The sequence below is a fragment of the Mus caroli genome, chromosome X, assembly GCF_900094665.2.
Source record: "Mus caroli chromosome X, CAROLI_EIJ_v1.1, whole genome shotgun sequence".
NCBI lineage: Eukaryota > Metazoa > Chordata > Mammalia > Rodentia > Muridae > Mus > Mus caroli.
In genome coordinates this window covers 140538201-140558910 of record NC_034589.1, presented here as the reverse complement: position 1 = coordinate 140558910, position 20710 = coordinate 140538201, and the positions used below count along the sequence as shown (strand labels likewise).

Sequence of the window (20710 nt, the reverse complement as noted above, 5' to 3'; positions counted from 1 at the left end):
TCGTTTCTTTTAAAAGTTGGTATTTCAGACATTTGATTCAGCAATGGAAAACTGACTAACATAGTGTCTGTCAATGAGGATTAGAGATATTAAATATAATGGTCCTATTTTAAGTAGAAAATGAGTGAGCTAAGGCTAACCTGACTTCCAAGCCTGAACTCATTCCATTACACAACACCTGCATCCTCTTATTGTTAGTCTATCTTCAACAACCCCCACCCCCGACTCACACACCTACCTGGAGGAAAGTGTTTGGAGGGTTATGTCTGTCCAAGCAATCATTATGGCACGCATGGACTTACCAGCAAGGGGATCTTCTTCTTCACTGCTTGTTGAAGGTAGTGGCTCTTCGAGAATTCCACGAGAATCTGCTCCAGAGATGGCCACAGCAGAATCTCTAGTGGAAGAACTCTCCGAGGATGCAGGGGGCGAGCTAAGGGAAAGAAATCATCCTTAGGTTGTTCTTTATACAGTTTTCCCATAAAAAGCAAGCACAAACCAAACAACAAAAACATTCCTAATACCCATCTCAGATAGAACACATCAATCACAGTGCAACAAGCATGCCTTTAACTGTGTTTAACTTGAAATAACTTCTAATACATTCCTAATCTCCTCTTGGCTGTATAGTACTTACCTGTCCTCAGGTGGCTGGTTGGATTCTCTTGATACATCAGGTCTGCCCTGCACTTCTGCCACAACTGATGGGGCATCCCCAGGAGTGGAGCTACCTGCTGTGGGCTGCTCAGAACTGCCAGCTGCTGGAGTGTCACCCACAGCCTCTTCTAACGTACAGGAAGCCAGGCTGCTGGTGTCCATGGGAGAACCTTCCAGCTGACTGCTGACAGCTGTTAATGCATCTGAATCTTCAGCTCTCTCTGGGGAAAGAGAGGCTAGAAGGAAGTAAGAGTGAGAAATTAGATGGCTACTTTGAATCAAGGTTATATAACAGGCAAAGCCTTTGGTAGGATTGTTTCCTTTTGTAACAGTTAATACAGACTTTTCACTCATCTACCACTTGATTATCTATTGCCAACTCTTCCATCTCAACTGCCCTCAAGTTCCTTAAGACTTTTCTATGTACCACACGTTTGTTCTACACATATCTACAATGTCCCTAGATATCTGAAGTAGGGATTTTGTTACTCTCATGTTTCCTGCAGGTACCAGTTACACAAACATGCTAGTGGTCCCAGTTAGTTATCTAAATAAAAAAGGCTCTTGTAATGGTTACTGTCTCGTGATGGTTATGTTGTGATCATCAACTTGACCAAATCTAATATTGCCTAGGACATGGGCCTTTGAAAACATCATTTGGGAATTAACACTGTGGGTGGTAGCACTCCCAGGGACCCTGGGCTGTTTAACTGGAGAAGGGGCACTGAGAAGCATGCATGTATTCATTGTTTTATGCATAATGATATGTGACCAGCTCCCTCAAGTTTCTGCTGTGACTCTTCCTGCTATGACAGAATATAACCTCAAACTGTGAGTAAAATAAATCCTTCTTCCCTTAAAATAACTTATCAGCAACAGGAAAAGAAATTGTGACAGTCCCTGACAAAAACAAACAAAACTGACATCTTTAAAAAAAATCTCTCCAGGCCACAGCATAGAAATTATGGTGTAGTGAAGTCAGTTTCAGTTTGCCTTGTTAAAAAAAAGTATTTTGTTGAAAGTTTTGATGCACTATTTTAAATAAGTGAGCAGTAGGTATGTAAATGATAGAAAAACTGAATGATATAGAATTTCAGTTTATGAATGAAGGTACCACCAACTCTGAAAAATTATTTTCAAAGAAGTTAAATAACAAACCTGACATGATAGTTCAGAAATGAGTATTGCGTAGATAAATTATGGCACGCCTAATACTTATCATTAAGATATACAACAATAATTGACTGAGGACACAAAGAAGAAATCTCAGCTACTACTAAGAAAGCTGGAGTGTAAACTGAGGATTCTGAGCTCCTAATTCTTTAAAGTGAGAAAGCAGAGAAAAGTTACAAAGATTGCAATTCTTTTCTTTTTTATGCCCTTTTAAAGATGACATTCTACTCACTTATGGTGGGAGCTGGAGACAATTCCATTTGAGTTGTTTCTGCTTCTCCACTTGGTCTTGTGGGACCTAATTCCTCCAACTCTATAGGCATCAATAGCTGTGTAGAGTTTGCCACTTCCTCAGCAGGGGACTGTAGTTCCTGAGGAATCTCTCCTAAGGATGGTGGGGGTGGAAGTGCTGGCTGTTGCTGGGAGGGTTGTAGGGTACCAAGTGTTTCCTTGGACTCAGATGTAGGTGCATCCGTTGAAGAGGGGGTTGTTGGATAGCTGTCAGGCATAGGAGTCCCATCTTTATTGGAAAGAATGATATTCGAGGTTAAGGGGAACTTAGCAAATGACCATGGGAAGAATCCAATCAGCACATGCAGCCTGGTAAGGACCCATTCAAATAAAAGCCATGAAAATCTTTCTCAAATCAATCTGTTCCCAGAAACAGTTCTTGGATGGCATATCATAATAATGAGGGCTAAATAATAATACTACCTATATCTCAACACCAGAGATAGGACTCTGATGATCTAGAGAATACAATCTTTTCTATGTTCCAGGTAGAAGGGAACAGTTGCCTAACATAGAATAGGGCAAGGCTACCCAGAAAAAAAAAAAATCTCCTAAAAGCTTATAGATCCTTACTTTCCCGATCTACTTGGAACAAGAAATGGTCAGAATTTATTCATAATTCTACATTCCTGCTGTTGTTTACAGACAGGGTCTCATGCAGCCTAGGCTAACACTGAGCTCACGCTAAAGCCAAGTCTGTCCTCAAATGTTTGCTTTTCTTGCCTCTGCCTATTAAGTTTTAGAATTGCAAAAGTATGAACCAACATGCCTTGCTTCTTATTAAAAAAATTCCATTCATATTCTTCATATTCATATTCTACTATTAGTAAATGAAGTTATCATAGAATCAAAGAGTAGAAGAATGTCCAGTTTATACTCAATGGTAAAATAATCAGTTAATATGTTCTAATATATGGGCAAGTCATTTAACATTATTTGCCTCACTCTATCATCTGTTCCCTTCCACCTTCCTTTATTATATTCCTGTTTCCTGAATAAACATTTACAGCTTTTCTCTAATGGAGTCAATACTGCCAAGACTTAATGTGAATATGCCACACACCAAGGAAAGTAGTAAGTTGTATAGTTATCTTCTTACTGGGGCCTAAAATCCCTACCCCACAACAATACAACTTACTACCTCACCCCAGCATGTGCAGATGTGTCTAATAAGGGCAGTAGGCAAAAGGCCACTTTACCTTGTAGCATAGACTCTTTCATATACTTTTGCTAGATATTAAGAGCACCGGGACAGCTATTCTCTTTTCAGTGCTTTTAAAATATTATGTAGGCTTTGGTAAAACAAGTGTCCCAATACAAGGGCAGAAGAAAGTTCTGAATAGACATGAGGCAAGCATGATACCACATTGACCAATGACAAAAATGGTTACTGACCATTGTTAAGGTGATTAGAAGGAATAAGAAGTATATATATGTAATATTTATGTACATATATCCCACAAAGCTATGATCCCCAAACTCCACTTTTAAAAGACAATGTTCTTAAAACTTTTAAATTCCATAGACCACTAAGATTTTAGATTAAGAATGAAAAGGACTAAACTAGGTATTACTTTTGGTTTTGTAAGAAAAAAAAAAAAAAAACAACCCAATAATTTAGTAACAATATTTTGTTATCCAAGATCTAGGAGAATATAACTTCCAAATATAAAAGTCTTTTGAATGGAATAAATCTAGCTCTAAAACACACACTAGACTTCCCTGTGTTAATTTTCATTGAGGACTGGCAACTGAGAACCACTTCCACCAGGTGTTCTAATGAACTGCCATACAAAAGTATGTACCTCAAAGATGTACATGCCGAGTTTGTTGGGCAAAAGAACAAGATAAATGGCCTGTGTACATATCAGACTGAAACACAACATAACCATAACAGGAACTTGAACAGGGCTAGTTGGATGGGAAGTGTACCACCGTGGGAAAGACAGTAGACTGTATAGTTATCTCCAAGATGGGGTATGACCCTAAAACTATACAATCTACTACCTCATCCCACAGAGCACCAGTGTCTGTCTTCAGCCCATGTGGCCAGCTATTTAGAAAGAATCCATTGATTAATTAGCAAGAGTGGAAGGGAGGGAGGGTTACCTGAGACATTCTGTTCAGTGGAGTCATTTGTCTTAGATACAGTACACTGCAAAGAGAAGAGAGACTATTGGGAGACGTTTACTAGCACACAAGAAAGATCAAATATGAGAGTCATTATTTCTTACCTAGACTACCAAGGAATTCAGTGGCCTGGCCATGTGGGCATTTCAGAATACAAAATATTATCCAATTCCTTTACATACACTAATCTAATGTTCAACAGCTTTGGAGAGGACTTGGGGAATACAGGCCAGCTGGAGAGTTCAAAAGTTTACCATGTGTGAGGTCCTAGTTTTTACCTCTAGCAACACACTAGAAAGATTGCACTAGGTTACATAAAGACAAAAGTATGGGAGTGAGCAGGAAATGAACAATGAAAGAAAAAAAAGAACACATTAGAAATAAGCACAATTGTGAGACAGGAAACTCTTAGCTCCACCTATTTCCCTTCTTTGGGTTTATTATTTTTTCCACTCTAGCTTTGTTTTGGGGTATTGCTTTGGGTCAAACCATGCACATGCCACTGAGCTATAATCCAATGTCCATTTTAGCTTTTAGTCATATACAATGTTACTGTTTTTAAGGCAAAGTTTTATATAAAAGTATTTGTTAGAGCAAGCCTGTTATTATAAACAAATACCTCAATGTGTCTGCACTAATTTTAGCATGTTAGGAATCAAACCTGGACTTGTACAGACCGGAAGAGTGCCCTATCACTAAGCTATACCCTCAATATTAATGCACCCCCCATTTCTTTGCATGTGTATGAGTATGTGCCTACATATAAGTATGTGGGTTTGGCTTATATAGAGCAAGCACATTACCACTGATTCAATCCCAGTACATTTTAGTATTTTTCTTTGCCTTATTGTTTTGTGGTAAGAGCTCTCTGAACTGAACCTGGTGTTTGTGGGGATTTTTTGTTTTGTTTTGTTTTGTTTTGTTTAGGCTGCAAACAAACTCCAGGGAACTGGAGTTATTCCACCCCCCCACCCCCACCCCGAGACAGGGTTTCTCTGTATAGCCCTGGATGTCCTGGAACTCACTCTAGAGACCAGGCCTGACTCTGCCTCCCAAGTGCTGGGATTAAAGGCATGTGCCACCATGCTCAGCTTGAAGTTAGTTTTAAGCTGTTACATTGGTGGGAACGAAACTGTGGTTATCTCCAGCTCCTCATTATTTTTAATTTACCTAATAAGGAGCCAGATAGGTCAAAGATACCACAAGAAAACCTACAGAATCAAATAACCTGGGCCCAGAGGGGCTGAAACTAGGTCCCTCCACATATCTAACAGATATACAGCTTGGTCTTGTGGGAGAAGCAGGGGCTGTTCCTTACTCTGTTGTCTGCCTTTGGGTTGCCTTATCTAACCTCAACAGAAGATGCATCTAGTCCTACTGCAATTTGATATACCAAGGTGGGTTGATATCCATTGGCAGCCTCCTGTTTTCTGAAGGAGAAAGGGGTAAGGAAAGGGGGAAGGGACTGGGAGGAGAGGAGGGAGGGTAAGCTTTGATTGGTATGCAAATAAAGAAAAAAATGACCCAATATCCTAATAGCTGAGTGGGACATACTATAGCCTTCCATTCTTTTTGTGTGTTTCTATTAGCTTTTATGTATATACATTAGTTGTATGGTAATAGATTTCAGGTGGGAAAATTTTCTGGAAGTCCACTGTGAAATAGAAGTGAGAACCAAGAATGTGGGCTGAGTGAGGGTCTACCTTTAGGCCGCAAAAAGAGTTTACAAAGTAGGACTACTGTATAAGGTTCACATTTCCCCAGTAAGGTAGTGGAGAAATAAATAATTTACCTCTGGGTTTGACTTTTTTTTTCTTTTTGCCTAAAAACCAGATGAGTAAATGGTCAATCTGGAAATGAACAATCTTCCATGTTCAATGTAATGTTCTAGAATTTTCTAGTAGCTTAGTACTATGAGCAGGGCAAAACCATAATAAATACAAAATGCTGCATCTCTTAAGTCTTTTGGAGTCACCTCACCTGTGCACTCTGATCTCTGTTCTCCTTGTCTTCTTTGCCTTTGTCTATTATTTTTGTTTCTTCCTCAGCCAATTGTTTCCTGCGTTTCTCCCTTCTCTCTTCTAGCTCCTCATCTCTCAAGAATTCCAGGTGATTGACAATGGGTACTTTAACCACTACAAGAAAAAGGTAAAAATCAGAGGCTACTTTGGAAAGGTTGAGAAGTAGAGAGGCAGAGTTAACAGCCAGAGAATCAAAAACAACTCTCTGCATACTCATTCTAGCTGGAAGGCTCATTACTACCCTGATATTCAAGTTGTCACAGACCTGAAACACAGTCATGCATACTCTCAGCATCAAGAACTTTGCATTCCTCTGTCCATCGGGTTAGAGCTGTTGGGATGCTGGACAGGGTTCCTATAAGAGAACAAAATGAAGTGAAATTCTTGGCTTTATGTAGTGTTGATTGACCTAAAAACTGCATTATCTACCTAAAAGAACCCATGGTCTGCCACAAGTTTTGCTACATAACAGATACCCAGAGGCAATAGAGTTGTTGTCCTTGGCTAAGTCACCAAGTGGTTTTAGCTCCTATAAAATTTAGTTTCTCCAGGAAAGAGACTATTCTTCTTAGGACTGAAGAAGAATCAAAGAACTCTATCGTCCCTCTTACTGAATAAACTTGCCTGCTTGGCTAGTGGCTGTACTCTGGTCATGAAAAAAGTCATCCAGCAGCTCGTCATCAGACCTGGCGATGATATGGACGTCATCATTGCCCACTAGGAGGCGGGCCCGGCCTCGGCTTTGTAAGGGAAGGCTGCTGCTCAGCTGAAGAATGTCAGCAGCTGCAGAGGGACCAAGCAACCTGTAGGGTAATGGTAAGGTACCACTTTCACTTTTAAGTCCACAGAAGCCTGTTAACCATGAGATTGAGCATGTACATCTAGTAAATTTATAGGATTATGGGTAGATTTTAATCATACTGCACCTAAACCTTTACTACCATTCTTATTAGCATGTCAGTTTGATAACTTCGAGATTGAACTGCATATTATTCTTTAGTTAGTTCCTTGAACACTAGGAAGCTTTGATATGCTAGGTACCATGTTAGGTATTAATGCCTTTGCTGTATACCTTTATAAGGCACTTATATTCACTCTTTCATTTTAAAATTGTTTCACTTACTATGGGTCACACAACCTTATTTATGAGGGACTGTTTATCCTTATGGCCAAGATAATGTGGAAGTTCAGTTATAATTCTTAAGAGCTTCATTGAATCCAACTTCTAATTGATTCTGCTTCAACACAAACTCACCTCTGGAGTATAAGAGGAGGGTTAGGCTGGCGATTCCCAGGGTAGTGAACATGAATGGTATGGCCTGTATTGGCAGTAAGCTGTCTGAGGGTCCTTTGACTGCGACCGATGCCCTGGGTAAGACGAGTTGTGGAAGAACCACTGCCCAGTGTCAGGGAACTGTGATCTGCATGGCGTACCATCAATGGGTGGGTGGTAGGGATATTTCCTGGGGATGGGGGAATGTCTGCTGCAAGGAAAATATGCAAAAGGGGTCAGTGCCAAAAATAAATTTCTTCCATGGCTGTTTATGTGTAGAACCATGTCTCCTGGGCCTTGCTCACATGGAAATGTGATCTTTTTCCTTTCTCCCTCATTCCCACACCTAATCCAGGATCTGATACAACCATAGGTTATGCCACCACCTCAATGTAATCCTACCTTTTCCCAGCCCACTTTCAAGACAACAGTGATGTCTCTAGGCACTTCAGATGCTGGCCCCTTGGCCTAGAAGACTCTGCTTCCCTTCCTCACCTTGTTCTCAGTCCAAGATGTTACTTCTAAAGTCTAACAGGTCAGGTTAGATATACCTTTACTCTGTGCATTAGCATACTAAATGTGGTGTCTTCTTACTTATAATTCCTTACAGACCATAAGTTACTATAGAGGGTAAAAACTCCTGTTTTTCTTTACCACCTTATCCCCAGTACCAAGGACTGGTAGGCACATCTCAGATATTCATTCATTTTGTTGAATGGACAAAGGCTCAAATATAAGGAAGGTTGACGAAAACCGCAAAAATTCTAAGAGTATCATAGAAGGTATCTTGAAAATTATCTACTGCTCATTTTGTTTTTCTCTTCATGCTTTTCATTTACAGGTGACAAACTGAGGCTCAGAGGTAAAAGATTATGGCCAAGACAACAGACCAAAACTGTTAAAGTGTTTTCAGCTATATTATGCTTGTGATTTGAGGTAAGACCTGTCCCATGAAGACAGCTTGAGGCTAAGAACTCGTCGCTACAAAGGAACGTTGATGTTGATAGAAAAGGAGTGGAGAGATTCATTTTCTCTCCCGATCAGTTCCATCCATGATGAACAGTGAATATATAAAATCCACTCCCTAATGCCAGGCTCAGCGATGTCCATCCAAACCTTTGAGATCCAGCGTTACAAATTAAAGATTATTGATTGCCCTGTCACTGCAGTGTGATTCAGGTGCCTCATGTAGTCAGACTTGGTCTCATTTTTCTCAATCAAGCAAAACATCAAGTTGTCCAGGCTCTAAGAGCTCCCTGTTTACTGAGGTGGAGATAGTAAGAGCAGCCTCCTCCGATTCCTTCTTGCAAGGATATGTATGCTATCCAGAGAGATGGATTCAGACATCCCTTGACCCGGGATGCCAAGACAGTAAAAGAAGTGGTGTCCTCTATCAGATTGATGGCTGCTTTAGTTCTGCTTGGTTTACCCTAGAGAAGGGTATAAGAATCAATAGGTAAAAACCCAGCTGAGCCCCTGTATCTTACTAGCACTGGAGAACATGTTGTCAAACTCAATGATGAGATCATCCTCCCGGTCAAAGCGCTCAAATCGGACCAAGGGAGAAGCGTTCATATCAGGGTAATCCTCATCCAATTCCATCTCAGAACCATCGTCGTCATCATCTTCATCTCCTTCTTCACCTTCATCATCCTCCTTAAGGGAAAATACGAGATGGAGAATTGCTGGAGGTAAGTGTTTTCTGAAGCTTGGTGTCATGGCCACATGAGCACATGAGGGAGGGAGGCGACGAGGCTAGCTAGTAACCCAGATTGTCCGTTTTTCTGTAGTTCTGTGCTCCCATGGAAGAGGTCATCTGAACCAACCCAAACACAGTCCCCCCTCACCTGATCATCTTCCTCATCTTCCTCCTCCTCCTCCTCTTCATCCTGACTATCATCCTCATCCTCGTTACTGCCACTGCTGTCCTCTTCCTGAGTATGTTCCTCCTCATCCTCAGGGTCCAGGATATTCATGGAATCTAAAACAAAGGGAGCACATTGGAGGACTATACTGAGTAGCTAGAAAACAGGCCACTGTGCAGGCCGGCAGACTGAGTGGGAAGGCGATGGGGTATCTGACTCTAAGAGAGGAAGAATCAGATCTAGGGTGGTGTACAGACTTAGTGAGCCAGCCCAGATTTCCTGAGAGTGCCAATTAATGCATCGACACGCTGAGCAGGGTTGCTGAAATGTGGAAGCTGGCTCCAGGGAGGTGCTTGAGGAGCCATGATGTAGGGCTTGACCAAGTCTGTTGGTGTCCCCTTGCCTTTCCAGTCCTATTTTGCTAGTGACTGCATCCTGTTGATAAGAGGGAATCTGGAGCGATGACAGCAGGTGGGTGAGAAGAAAGCGAACCAAGTAAGAAGTGACAAACTTTGGGCAAGCAGTAGTAAAACGTTATTTGAAAAACTGGCTGAGGATAAAGTGGATGGTGTATGTCAGCGCATGCAGACAGATGCTTCCTTATTCTGCACATGTGGGCAGCTGCCTCCAGGAAAACCCTAGTGTAGTGTCTGTCAGACGTGCAGGGCAAGAAGGGAGGCCTTTTTGGCCTCGGCACTCTCACCTTCTCGGTTGGCCTGCAAGGTGGAAGCTTGGCTGAGGTTGGAAGGAGCTTCATCCATCAGCACGTCCTCTTGTGATTCATCCTCTCCACTTCTGCTCACTGAAGGTTACAGAGCAGAGCCTTCACTGAACAACAGAGGACTTCCCTTTCCAGACTGGGTGCGTCTAAGTAGCTATGTACACCTAATAGATATCCACGTTTGGTTTTTTTCCTCCTTTTTCTTTTTCCGATGAGGGAGAATACCTCGATTCTCTGCTGTCAACTATCTAGATGAGCTTGGCCAGTCACTTTACCTGTCTGAGTCTCAGTTTCCTCATCTGTAAAATGGAACGATCACATCTGTCTTGCCAATCTCACTAATTGTGCAATCACAGAGTACGATGGATGTGAGAAAGCTTTGTATCTTTTAAGAATACATGCCTACTTCCGTTTATCCTTTGGTTTTCTTGACCAGTAAAATAAAAATATAAACACCTTCACAGTGAGGTGGCAGCTGGTTTGTTTACCTTTGTCATTTTCCATTTGAGACTTAAAAGGGGCCATCCTTAAGGAATGACCACTCTTTTTTACATTTTAAGACACAAAGGCAAAAAGCCCCTGGACTTCATTGAAGAACTGAAAGAAAAGCATTTTCTCATCCTACAGCCTCTTCTAGGCCTCCATGAATAAACACTCTTTTGGTGTGCCTGATGTTATCATCTATACTGATGGTTACCCCCACCACCACCCGATATACAACACTTCAGACCTGTTACAGGCCTATAAACAACTTGTTAATTTCTTTTCTGTTAAGATCATCAACATCAAGACAAGCAGCAATCTAGGCTGGCTATGAGCCCTTAGGCAGAGCTGAGCAAGCAGATGATGAGAAAAATGGTCCTCCCAAGAGAGACTGAGACAAAGGAAGAGGCTTTACTCAGTTCTGGGGCTCTCACCTATAATTGTACTGTTCCCAGATCCGCCATCCCTCTCAAGCAACTCATCTATCAGGTCCTCCAGTTCATTCTCAACCTGGAGAGAAAGAGAACATACATATAGATGCACACAACAAGTCTATCATTGTGCTAGCACGGAAACCCTTTTATAAAGCCAGCAAGGGAGCATATATTTCTATAATATGTGATAGGATGTTACACAGAAACCACATAATTGGTGCTATTAACACAGAGCCTACCACATGCTTCCAATAAATACACGCTCACACTGTCTTTATCCTGGTCAACAAATACCAGGTTAGTCTTTAACACTGTCTAGGAATACATGCAGATCACATTAGAGCCAGCAGCTAAGGTTCACAGGCACAATTATTTACATTTTTTTTCATTTACATTTCAAATGCTGTCCCCTTTCCTAGTTTCCTCTCTGAAAGTCCCCTATACCCCCCCCCACCCTGCTCCCCAACCCACCTACTCCCACTTCCTGGCCCTGGCATTCCCCTGTATTGGGGCATATAATCTTTGCAAGACCAAGGACCTCTCCTTCCATTGATGGCCTACTAGGCCATCCTCGGCTACATACAGGCACAATTTCTTACCCACTGCTACCAAATTACCATGCTTTCCTTAAAATCCTTAGAAGACTGGTATTTAAATACTCTAGTGAGATCTGGTGGCTTGGCATAAGATGGCGCTAAGTAACTTTCAATAATGATCAGAGCAAAGTAAATCAAAGACACCGTACCCAAAGGGCTCTGCCCCCAGCCCCATTTTAACTAAAACAATTTAAACACATTTGTTACACATTCTGTGCTCCTCTGAAGACCACATTGAGGCAAGATCTAAAGTACTCACCCACCCACAACACTTGGGAGTTTGGTTCAGTGCCGCAACAGAAGAAAGTTGGAATGATCTGCCTCCCTACCTGCATCTCTTGTGAACTGAGCACCTCAGGCTGCCCAGCAATCACCACTGAGTCGGTTTCAGCCTCCCCATCCATGATATCCCCATCTGCCACCTCTGTCTGAGTGACATCATGATCCTCCTCCTGCACTTCTGCCTCCCCAGGCTCGCCTGAAACAATCAACCAACCAGCACAATAATCAAAAGGTGTTTCTATGCTGGGCATCATGAGGCAAGCATGAACACAGTGACTTGTCTTTAGGCAAATTTACAAATTCTCAGAGTATAAATATAAATGAATGTGTGATGAAGAAAAAGACTTGGCTGCATGTGAGGATAGCCAAACAAAGCTGCAATATGAAGGAAGAATTCCTTGTGGGACAGATTTCCACACCATTATGACAGATATCTGCAAGACCAGCAAGTTCCCAGGTAAACAACAATAAGCTAGAACAGTTTAATTCCACAAGCAACAACTCCCACCCATCCAGTTTTGCAGTCCATTCATTCTGATTCCCTACCTGGATCTTGCTGATGGCTACTGGAGTCCTGAGAAGCTCCTTGAGCATCCTGCTCAGACTTGTTCTTGCTAGAAGCACTCTTGCTGCCAAAAAGGCTACTGGGCTGGTTTACAATCCGGGAAAGTGTTTCCAAGGGTTTTAGAGCAGCATTGACTGTGTTGGCCATATTGGGACTGAGATAAAGAAAGATACAAGAACTAAGGATAGAAATACTAGATGCCAATTTCCTAAGCATACAGGTTCTTATAAGGGAAGCTAAGAGAGAAAAGGGCACAAAGTCTAGAATCTTCAACTTTCCATTAATTTTAAGAATAAAACCCAGTAAAGCAAAAGTTAAGTCAATGTCATATTTCATGAAGCTATGACAAGCACATGAGAAATCCTTGAGTAGAAGCCAGAATAAATTCTGGATGACTACAAATACCAAAATACTTCTTAGATTATCAAGGAAAAGAAAAGAAAAGAAAAGAAAAAAAAAACCAGACACATTCCAAATAATTAACCAAACAAAAACATCTTCAAACCCCTTTATTTTGTCTTTAATTCTTTTTTGGGACAGCCTCATGTAGTTACAGCTCAGGCTAGTCAAAGTCTCTATGAAGACAGTGAACTTCTGATTCTCCTTCCAAATTCCAAGTACTGGGATTATAGGTGTATGCTACCACACACCTATTTTAGTCTTTAAAAACGCAATGACCACTTTTAAGTCTACAAAATGTAGGATTTATAGAGTTCAGTGAAAATATCATAGTACCTGCAGGTAGAGATGTAACATGAGGCTACGTTGGGCACCACTGAAACTAGAGAGGTCCTGTGGATCCTGTAGATCTGACTACAATCTCTGATACCAACCAACACTAAAGTGAACCAAAGCTCATGGACATCACAAATGAGCTTGGGATATCATTATATCAGAAAGCTTTCAAAAAAATTAAAGGAATATGAACTGTTTAAGTAACAAGAACACTGATGAGAAAGGACTATAGGCATGATAGATATTGAATGAACTTATAGTGAAAGGGATATAAAAGGATTGTTTAATCATTGAAGGCTAGTTGACCCACATGTCTTCATAAGTGATGGGAAGAGTAAATATCATATTATTATTGTTTTTTTTTTTTCCTTAAAATGTTTAACTTGGATTATTCACATAATGGGGAAATCACATATAGACTCAGGCAATCATCCCTAACACATTTACCCTGAATTCTTCAGCATTGTCAAAAGTGCAAAGAAAAGCAATAGTTTTTTTTTTTTTTTTTTGAGACAGTGTTTTATGCAGCTCCAGGTGGGCCTTGAATTCTTGGTCCCTTTTCTTCTGCCTTCTGTGTGCTATTCGCCACCAACCTTGATTTATGCAACATTGGGGATCAAATCCAGGGCATCATGCATACTACCTAAAACTCTACAAATTAAGATATAGTGCTGCCTAGAGAAACAGGCTTTTTGACAACAAAATGTCATGCACAATCTTCATTTGGATCCTGAATCAAAACACACTCCCAAGGCTGTTGAAGGCATAATTAAAATAACTGGGAACATGTGAATATAGATCAGAGAGAATAAGATTATTAAGCATTATATAGCAAGCTTTTAGGGTATAAATGTTTCATCTTTAGGAAATATTTGCTTAGTATTTGGAGTTAAATAGTATGTTTTAAAAAATTAATTTCTAAGAACTGAGCTCCAGAGAAGCAAAACACATATGGAACAAAAGTGTTACCAAGATGTAACTATAGACTTATACCATTAAATGACTTGAGTTTGGAAGCTTAAAAAAATGGTAGTGTTAGTGAGTGCTGTTAATAAGTGTTATTATTGAGCTTAACCTGAGTTTGAAGAATTTAGACACTTAAAAAAAATTAGTATGTTAGCTGTGCATGATATGTGTATACATGAAATTTTAGTACTTGGTTGGAAGGCTAAGACAAAACAACTGCTGAGATTGTAGGTTCCAGCTTAGTAGTCAATCTTAACAAGGATTACTAATGGTAGGTGAAAAAAACCCTGTGGCCAGGGGTGTGGTGGTACACGCCTTTAATCCAAGCACTCAGGAGGCAGAGGCAGGCCGATTTCTGAGTTCGAGGCCAGCCTGGTCTACAAAGTTGAGTTCCAGGACAGCCAGGGCTATACAGAGAAACCCTGTCTCGAAAAAAACAAAAACAAAAAAACCCCAAAACAAACAAATACAAAAAACCAACCCTGTGTTTCCACATGATATAGTCTGGGTTTAAGACAGGTTTAAGTTGTTGCAGTAGTTTGGCTAAATTACACTGCAAGGCAGCAACTGCACCAAATCTAGAAGGCAAGACTTTTGTAGAAAAGCAGTCATCATTTCAGAAAGTATCAAGAATAACATTAAAACCAACTAAAATCTATCCACTTTTAGTATAGACATAATTTTCCACTTACATCTGATGCTTTCTTACAAGAGCAGCTGATTCCTCATCAACCGCAGGGCATTACTTTACCTGGACAGGTCTAGGCTGTGAGGGACTCTGGCCAGGTCATTGACTAGTCCCTTCTTCAGGAACAGCCGAATGATGTTGTTCATGCCATTATGCTGAGTCTTGGCTGTAGCACTACTGTAGAAGCTGGAGGTGGAGGGACAGGATTCCATGATAGTACTGATGATACACATCACTGCCTGAAGTCTGGGAGAGAAGTTTGATACCTCTGTCAAGTGAATACAGCCCATTTGTAAAAGATGTCTTTACTATAATGCCTTAGATAATTCTCTTATGCCTTTTGCATTTTCTTCTGGAAATAATATCTACACAGAGAATTCCCTTTCTAGTTAGTAGACTTTGTTTACTACAGAAAATTTAAAATCTCCTCAATATTGTGTCCGAATATAGCGAAAAACCCTTTGATTTTTCTAAGTTGCAATATCTACTTCAATTGACCATGGGTACCAGACATTCTATGTACACTGTTGGTGTGAACACAACTCTTGTTCAAGTTCAAGGAACTCCCTGGACCATGGAGTAAAAGATGCTCTTGCTTATCAGTACTAGGCCAGATATGGGCTTTTACCTGGCATGCTTCTCTGTACTCTCAGCCATAGCAAGCGCCCGTCCCAGGGCTGCTTTCACTTCATTCACTAGGGCCACTTGGGCATCTGTGCCACTCCCCGCAGCAGCCAGACTTGCAAGGAACAGACGGGCCAGGGCAGGTGTATCCTTGTCTTCTGCATTCTGGGTGTGAGGGAGGAGGTGGTCCAGGACAAAAGCTAGCACACTGCAGTCCTGAAAAGTCATTAATTGTGACATTTACTCACAAGTGCAATTTATCCACACCATAGCAAAGTAGGAACTTTTTCTTTCAAGTCATCCAAGGTACAAGCTAGGTAAGTAGTGAACCAATTAGAAATCTTTAAGAGGCTTTATAAAGCTTCCAGATCCCATCTATTTCTTACCACATGGCACAGACAGTCATGGGATTGTCATGTTGCTTTCTACTTTTTATCTTTGAGATGTGGCCTCTCACACAGTATAGCTCTGGCTGTCTTGGAACTTGTTATATAGACGACTGTGGCCACTAAGTCTCCCTAGTGCTAGGATTAAAGATGTGCCACCATACCACCACAGGTAACAATACTTGGTGTATCTTAATAATAAAAAATCTGAGGCTGGGAATCCGGGAGAGAGCTAACAACATTGTATTCTTAACAACAACAGATATTTATTTTATTTATGTGAGCGCACTGTTGCTGTCTTCAGACACACCAGAGGAGGGCATTGGGATCTCAATACAGATGGTTGTGAGCCACCATGTGGTTGCTGAGAATTGACCTCTCAGAACCTCTAGAAGAGCAGCTAGTGCTCTTAACCACTGAGCTATATTTCCAGCCCATGTATTTGAGTGACTTTAATGGAGTTGATTATAACAAGCCAATAAAATAGAGTGAAGTAAATCAAGCATTTTCTACACTTGAGAGGAGAATAATCTGAGACCTAAAGAAAAGTAGCTTGCACTAAGAATTTAGTCAAGGGTAGAGGATTCAAACATCCATTTTTGTATTCTATAATTCCTTTTGACACTTGCAATGTGCCTGAGACCCTGTACTGAAAACTGGGAGCTGAATGAAATATAGAATTACCTAAAAATTGCAAAAAGGTCTAACAAGGAAGATGGAGCCTTCTCTTACTCTATAATTTCTGCTCTGATTTTTATAGGAAAAGAATTAGGTTCTATTTTTCAGGCAGATTTTGGGAGTAAGAAGTTATAGCTGTACAACATTTAAAATGTCACTCAACTCACACTTTTTAATAATGATTTTATGTCACATTTTTATCAATAGAGTATACTTCAGGACTCTAGAGATTAGAGAACTGGATAAACTCAACCTCAATGAAATACAAAGCTAAAACTTCTTGAATCTTAGTAATGTCATATATATCATATTAGTACAATATGAGAAGAATTTCAATGTAACCACACAACAAGCACTTAGCTTAGAATCAAAGACAAGGTTTTTCAATTTTCATTCTGGCCCTATACAGTGTGCCCTCACTTGTATCTCTGAATCTTATCTCCTAACTCTAAGGAGATACTTCTACTAATAACTCTGAAGTGGAGTTGTCATATCAATGGTATTTATAAACCACCTAGCCACACCTGTAATATGTTTGGATATATAATAAGCAAGATACTCAATACATTCATAGTTAAATGTTTTGTTCCATAAATTAGGAATAAAACATATGAATATAAACTTTGATATGAAACCAAGTATATACAAGTTGAATGTATGTATGACAAAAAGGGCTCACATATACAATGTATAAGGAATCTAATGAAACACTTGAAGCCAAGTGTTAACTGGCATTCAAGAATAGTTCCAGCTATTCTTGAGAGTGGCTGAGGATGGGCCCAGGAATTTAAGGCCAACAAAAGAGTCTCACCCACCCACCCACCAACCAACCAACCAACCCTTTTTCAATAACCAAAAAACATGAAAATATGGCCAACAAGAAAATGCAAATCCTAACCACAAAACTACTAACAAACCAATTGGAAAAAATAAAATGAAATATGTGATGGCATAAGGTGAGACAATCAGAACTCTCATAAAACTACTAGAATATACACTCTGGTAAACTTCAGGTAGCATCTGTTAAAGCTATATAAATTCATGTTCTAGAGCTCAGCAATAATATTCTTAAGCCTGTATCACCAAAGAGATATGCATCTGTATAATTTACATAGCAATACTACAGTGTTAGTGACAAACAGAAAAATGACTCAAATAAAAAAGAATTTAAAAATTTGTCAAGCCAAACAAGATACAAAAGATTTCATTAACTGTTTCCTTGCAGTTACTCTGATTGCTTCACATCATGGTGAAAAGACTAGCTTTCCTTTCAATGAGTATTATAGTTTCCAACACAGTCTAGGATATAACCCAAATATCAAAGAAAGAAAAAACTGTAAATATTACCTCTTTGATCAGCTCAGACTGGCCCACAGTATAGCTGTAGTTTGCAATCAGGGTAGCAATACCAACATAGGACCTCACCAACTCTGCCAGAAGACGAAGGATAGTAGAGGTAGGCATTAAAGGTTTGCTGCCCTTGCTTTTCTGCTTGCCTTCCTCAGATGTCCGGTCCCCTTCTTTATCTTTCTTCCCTTCTCGAGTCTCCTCTGGAGTTGAAGCTCCTGAGAAAACAGGTAAACACTCAATTTTACACTGGAATAACATTAAAAATCAAGCCACAAGTAGAATGAAGACAGTATTTCTCCATTTTAGGCCGCTTGTACAAATCACTAATTACCACTGTAGTTAAATGACAAAGATGATAAATATGGATAAGACATAGTAGGAAGGCTTGGACCAAACATCCAGGCACCCACTATTTCCTGATGATTATGCAATTTCATGTCCTAGAAATAATGAATTATAGTTAGTAATTCTTTAAATATCCATCTCCTTTCTTTTGATTCCACACACTTGCCTACTACACACTATGTAATTCAACTCAAGTGCCATCTAGATACATGGAAATATTGCTCTCTCTATCTCGTGGAAGTATATGTTCATTCCATTAGTTACAATTGTTGTCGTCTCCCTCATTAGACAAAATTCTTAAGCTGTAGGGAGGCATACTAAGGGCAAAGACAGTTTTCTTTGACTAATATGCTGTTAGTCAGCAAGGCCAGTAAAATAACTTAGCAATTATCCTATTGATATTATTTTTAATTGTATGTGGATATGTGTATGAACAAAGATGCCCCAAAAATCTGTGAGCCACCAGAAATAGTGTTGGGAAAAGAATTCAGGTACTCTGCAAGAACAACTATGGCTTAGAGCTCTTAATCATTAAAACCCAAGCTTCCGAAGAAGCCATTATTTCAATGAGTGGTTGGTTGTAAGTGACATGTGACTTTTAAGAACTGAACTCAGGTCCTGTAGAAGGTAAGATAGCTTACTTTCTCACCTTTTAATCTCTTGGAACTAGTATATTAACCGAAGAGTCTCCTAAATTTTATTTTTAAAGCCCTATTAAAGGAATCAATTACAAAAAGTGTATCACTATAATCATGTCAATGGCACAAACACTCTATGCAAGCCAGCGCATGGGAGTCAAACAAAAGGACTATATATATATATGGACTAGTACAAATAGTACAACCAAAGGACATCATTATAGCAACATTAACAAGTTAATGGAAATTACAGTTCTATTAACTTCAGCAGCCTATATCTACAGAAGATTAGGCACAGCCCTTAGAAATCACTTAGACAAGTAAACAAATGTAAATATGACACTGATATCTATTAGTCTACTCTAGTGCAGAGACAACCAGTTTCTTTAAGTGTTCTTCGCAACAAATAATAAAGAAAGGCAAATTATTACCCTCTCCTTGGGAGGCTCCAGTTGTGGAAGTTTCAGCAGGGGCACCATCTGCAGCAAAAACCTGACTCTGAAAGAATACATGTGAGCTGTGAGGAATACAGGTGTTATGACTCCTTTTACAAGTAATGTCTGAGAATGCTACAGATTCTTCTTAGTTCATCTTTCAACCACATTCTCCCTATAATCTATAGGAAGCTATCAGTTTCCAGAATAGTCAAGTAAAGAAAAAAACAAAAACAAAAAACAAAATCAAATCAAAAGTAAAAATGTCAAATATACCTTACTTTTCTGCAATAAATAATTTACACATATATTAAAATTAATACTTTTTCTAAACAGGGTCTCAGTATGTAATCCAAGGTGGTTTTGAACTCACAAAAACCTGCTTTCGTCTGAATGCTGGGATCAATTAAAGGTGTGAACCATCATACTGACAAAATTTATACTTTTAAAGCTTCCTTAGGATAACCCAAGATACTGAGAAAGTAGGAGCAGTGGAAAGAGAAGGAAAATATAGGACAGCTGAAATTCACTTACATTTAAGGAAAAACCTGACTGTGTATCAAAGTCACTGCTCTGACGAGTAAGTGACCGGTACTGCTGGTATACATCATCACCCATGTCTTGTAGGAGCTGGCCAACCTCTTGGGTCGTTCCCCCAGGTTTAGGGTCAGATTTGTCTGCTAGAAAAATATAAACAAACATCTAAATTAAAATATGGTCCTTTAATTGTGCAACATTAGCACAATGTTCATAGGGCTGCATTTAAGAGTACCAGTGCAATAATTATGTTGTAGAACCAACAAAACTATTGGTATATACAACATAACCTATGTTTATAGCATGGTACACCACCAATTTAGTTTTGAGCAAATGACCTTTATAATGCTTACACATCAGTTAACGCATTTCTCAAAATGTATGCCTATCATTACTGACAGAGCATGGTTGTTATTCCAACATTAATTAGTCTTATGACCAAAGCAGTTCATTAGTCTTACATTTTTAAACTGTCAATATGCAAAAGGCTTGTATAATATGAGGCCAGTCAATAGGTACATCAATTAGAGCAGTAGATGCAGTAATGATACTGAGATAGGAGGAAAGGATCAGAATATTGTAAAGATGAATAATACCAAATGAAAGTCTCACATTTTTCTACAGTTATTATGATCACTGTTCATTTCACTAATTAAACTTAATTAGTGAAATGAACTTAAAAACTTAAAAGCATGGCTGGATTAGAACCTTGGGTTCGAAGCAATTCAAATATAATTTTCCAACCACTCACATGTAAAGGAGGATTAGGATGGAGGCCTGAAAAGGAAGCCATGTCACACTAATAATATACTTTTTGCTTTTGGGTATAAAAGAATAA

General features: G+C 39.6%; 1 protein-coding gene across 21 annotated transcripts in view; it reads right to left on the bottom strand.

Moving 5' to 3' along the window:
- Huwe1 (HECT, UBA and WWE domain containing E3 ubiquitin protein ligase 1) overlaps window positions 1-20710 on the bottom strand; it is a 137472-nt gene that overhangs the window by 18403 nt on the left and 98359 nt on the right. For 18 of the 21 annotated variants that reach the window (XM_029473129.1, XM_029473137.1, XM_029473130.1 and 15 more), the window contains 19 exons: window positions 19870-20015; window positions 19333-19399; window positions 17916-18133; window positions 15509-15720; window positions 14944-15126; window positions 12473-12645; window positions 11974-12122; window positions 11049-11124; window positions 10114-10212; window positions 9393-9526; window positions 9033-9201; window positions 7528-7756; window positions 6897-7075; window positions 6538-6627; window positions 6232-6386; window positions 4231-4276; window positions 2063-2350; window positions 638-893; window positions 303-433 (listed from right to left, as the gene is read on the bottom strand). In XM_029473129.1, coding sequence (XP_029328989.1) covers window positions 303-433; window positions 638-893; window positions 2063-2350; window positions 4231-4276; window positions 6232-6386; window positions 6538-6627; window positions 6897-7075; window positions 7528-7756; window positions 9033-9201; window positions 9393-9526; window positions 10114-10212; window positions 11049-11124; window positions 11974-12122; window positions 12473-12645; window positions 14944-15126; window positions 15509-15720; window positions 17916-18133; window positions 19333-19399; window positions 19870-20015 — 3000 coding nt within the window. The remainder of the gene's footprint in view (window positions 1-302; window positions 434-637; window positions 894-2062; window positions 2351-4230; window positions 4277-6231; window positions 6387-6537; window positions 6628-6896; window positions 7076-7527; window positions 7757-9032; window positions 9202-9392; window positions 9527-10113; window positions 10213-11048; window positions 11125-11973; window positions 12123-12472; window positions 12646-14943; window positions 15127-15508; window positions 15721-17915; window positions 18134-19332; window positions 19400-19869; window positions 20016-20710) is intronic. The other 3 variants (XM_029473131.1, XM_029473138.1, XM_029473139.1) reach the window with 2 other exon arrangements.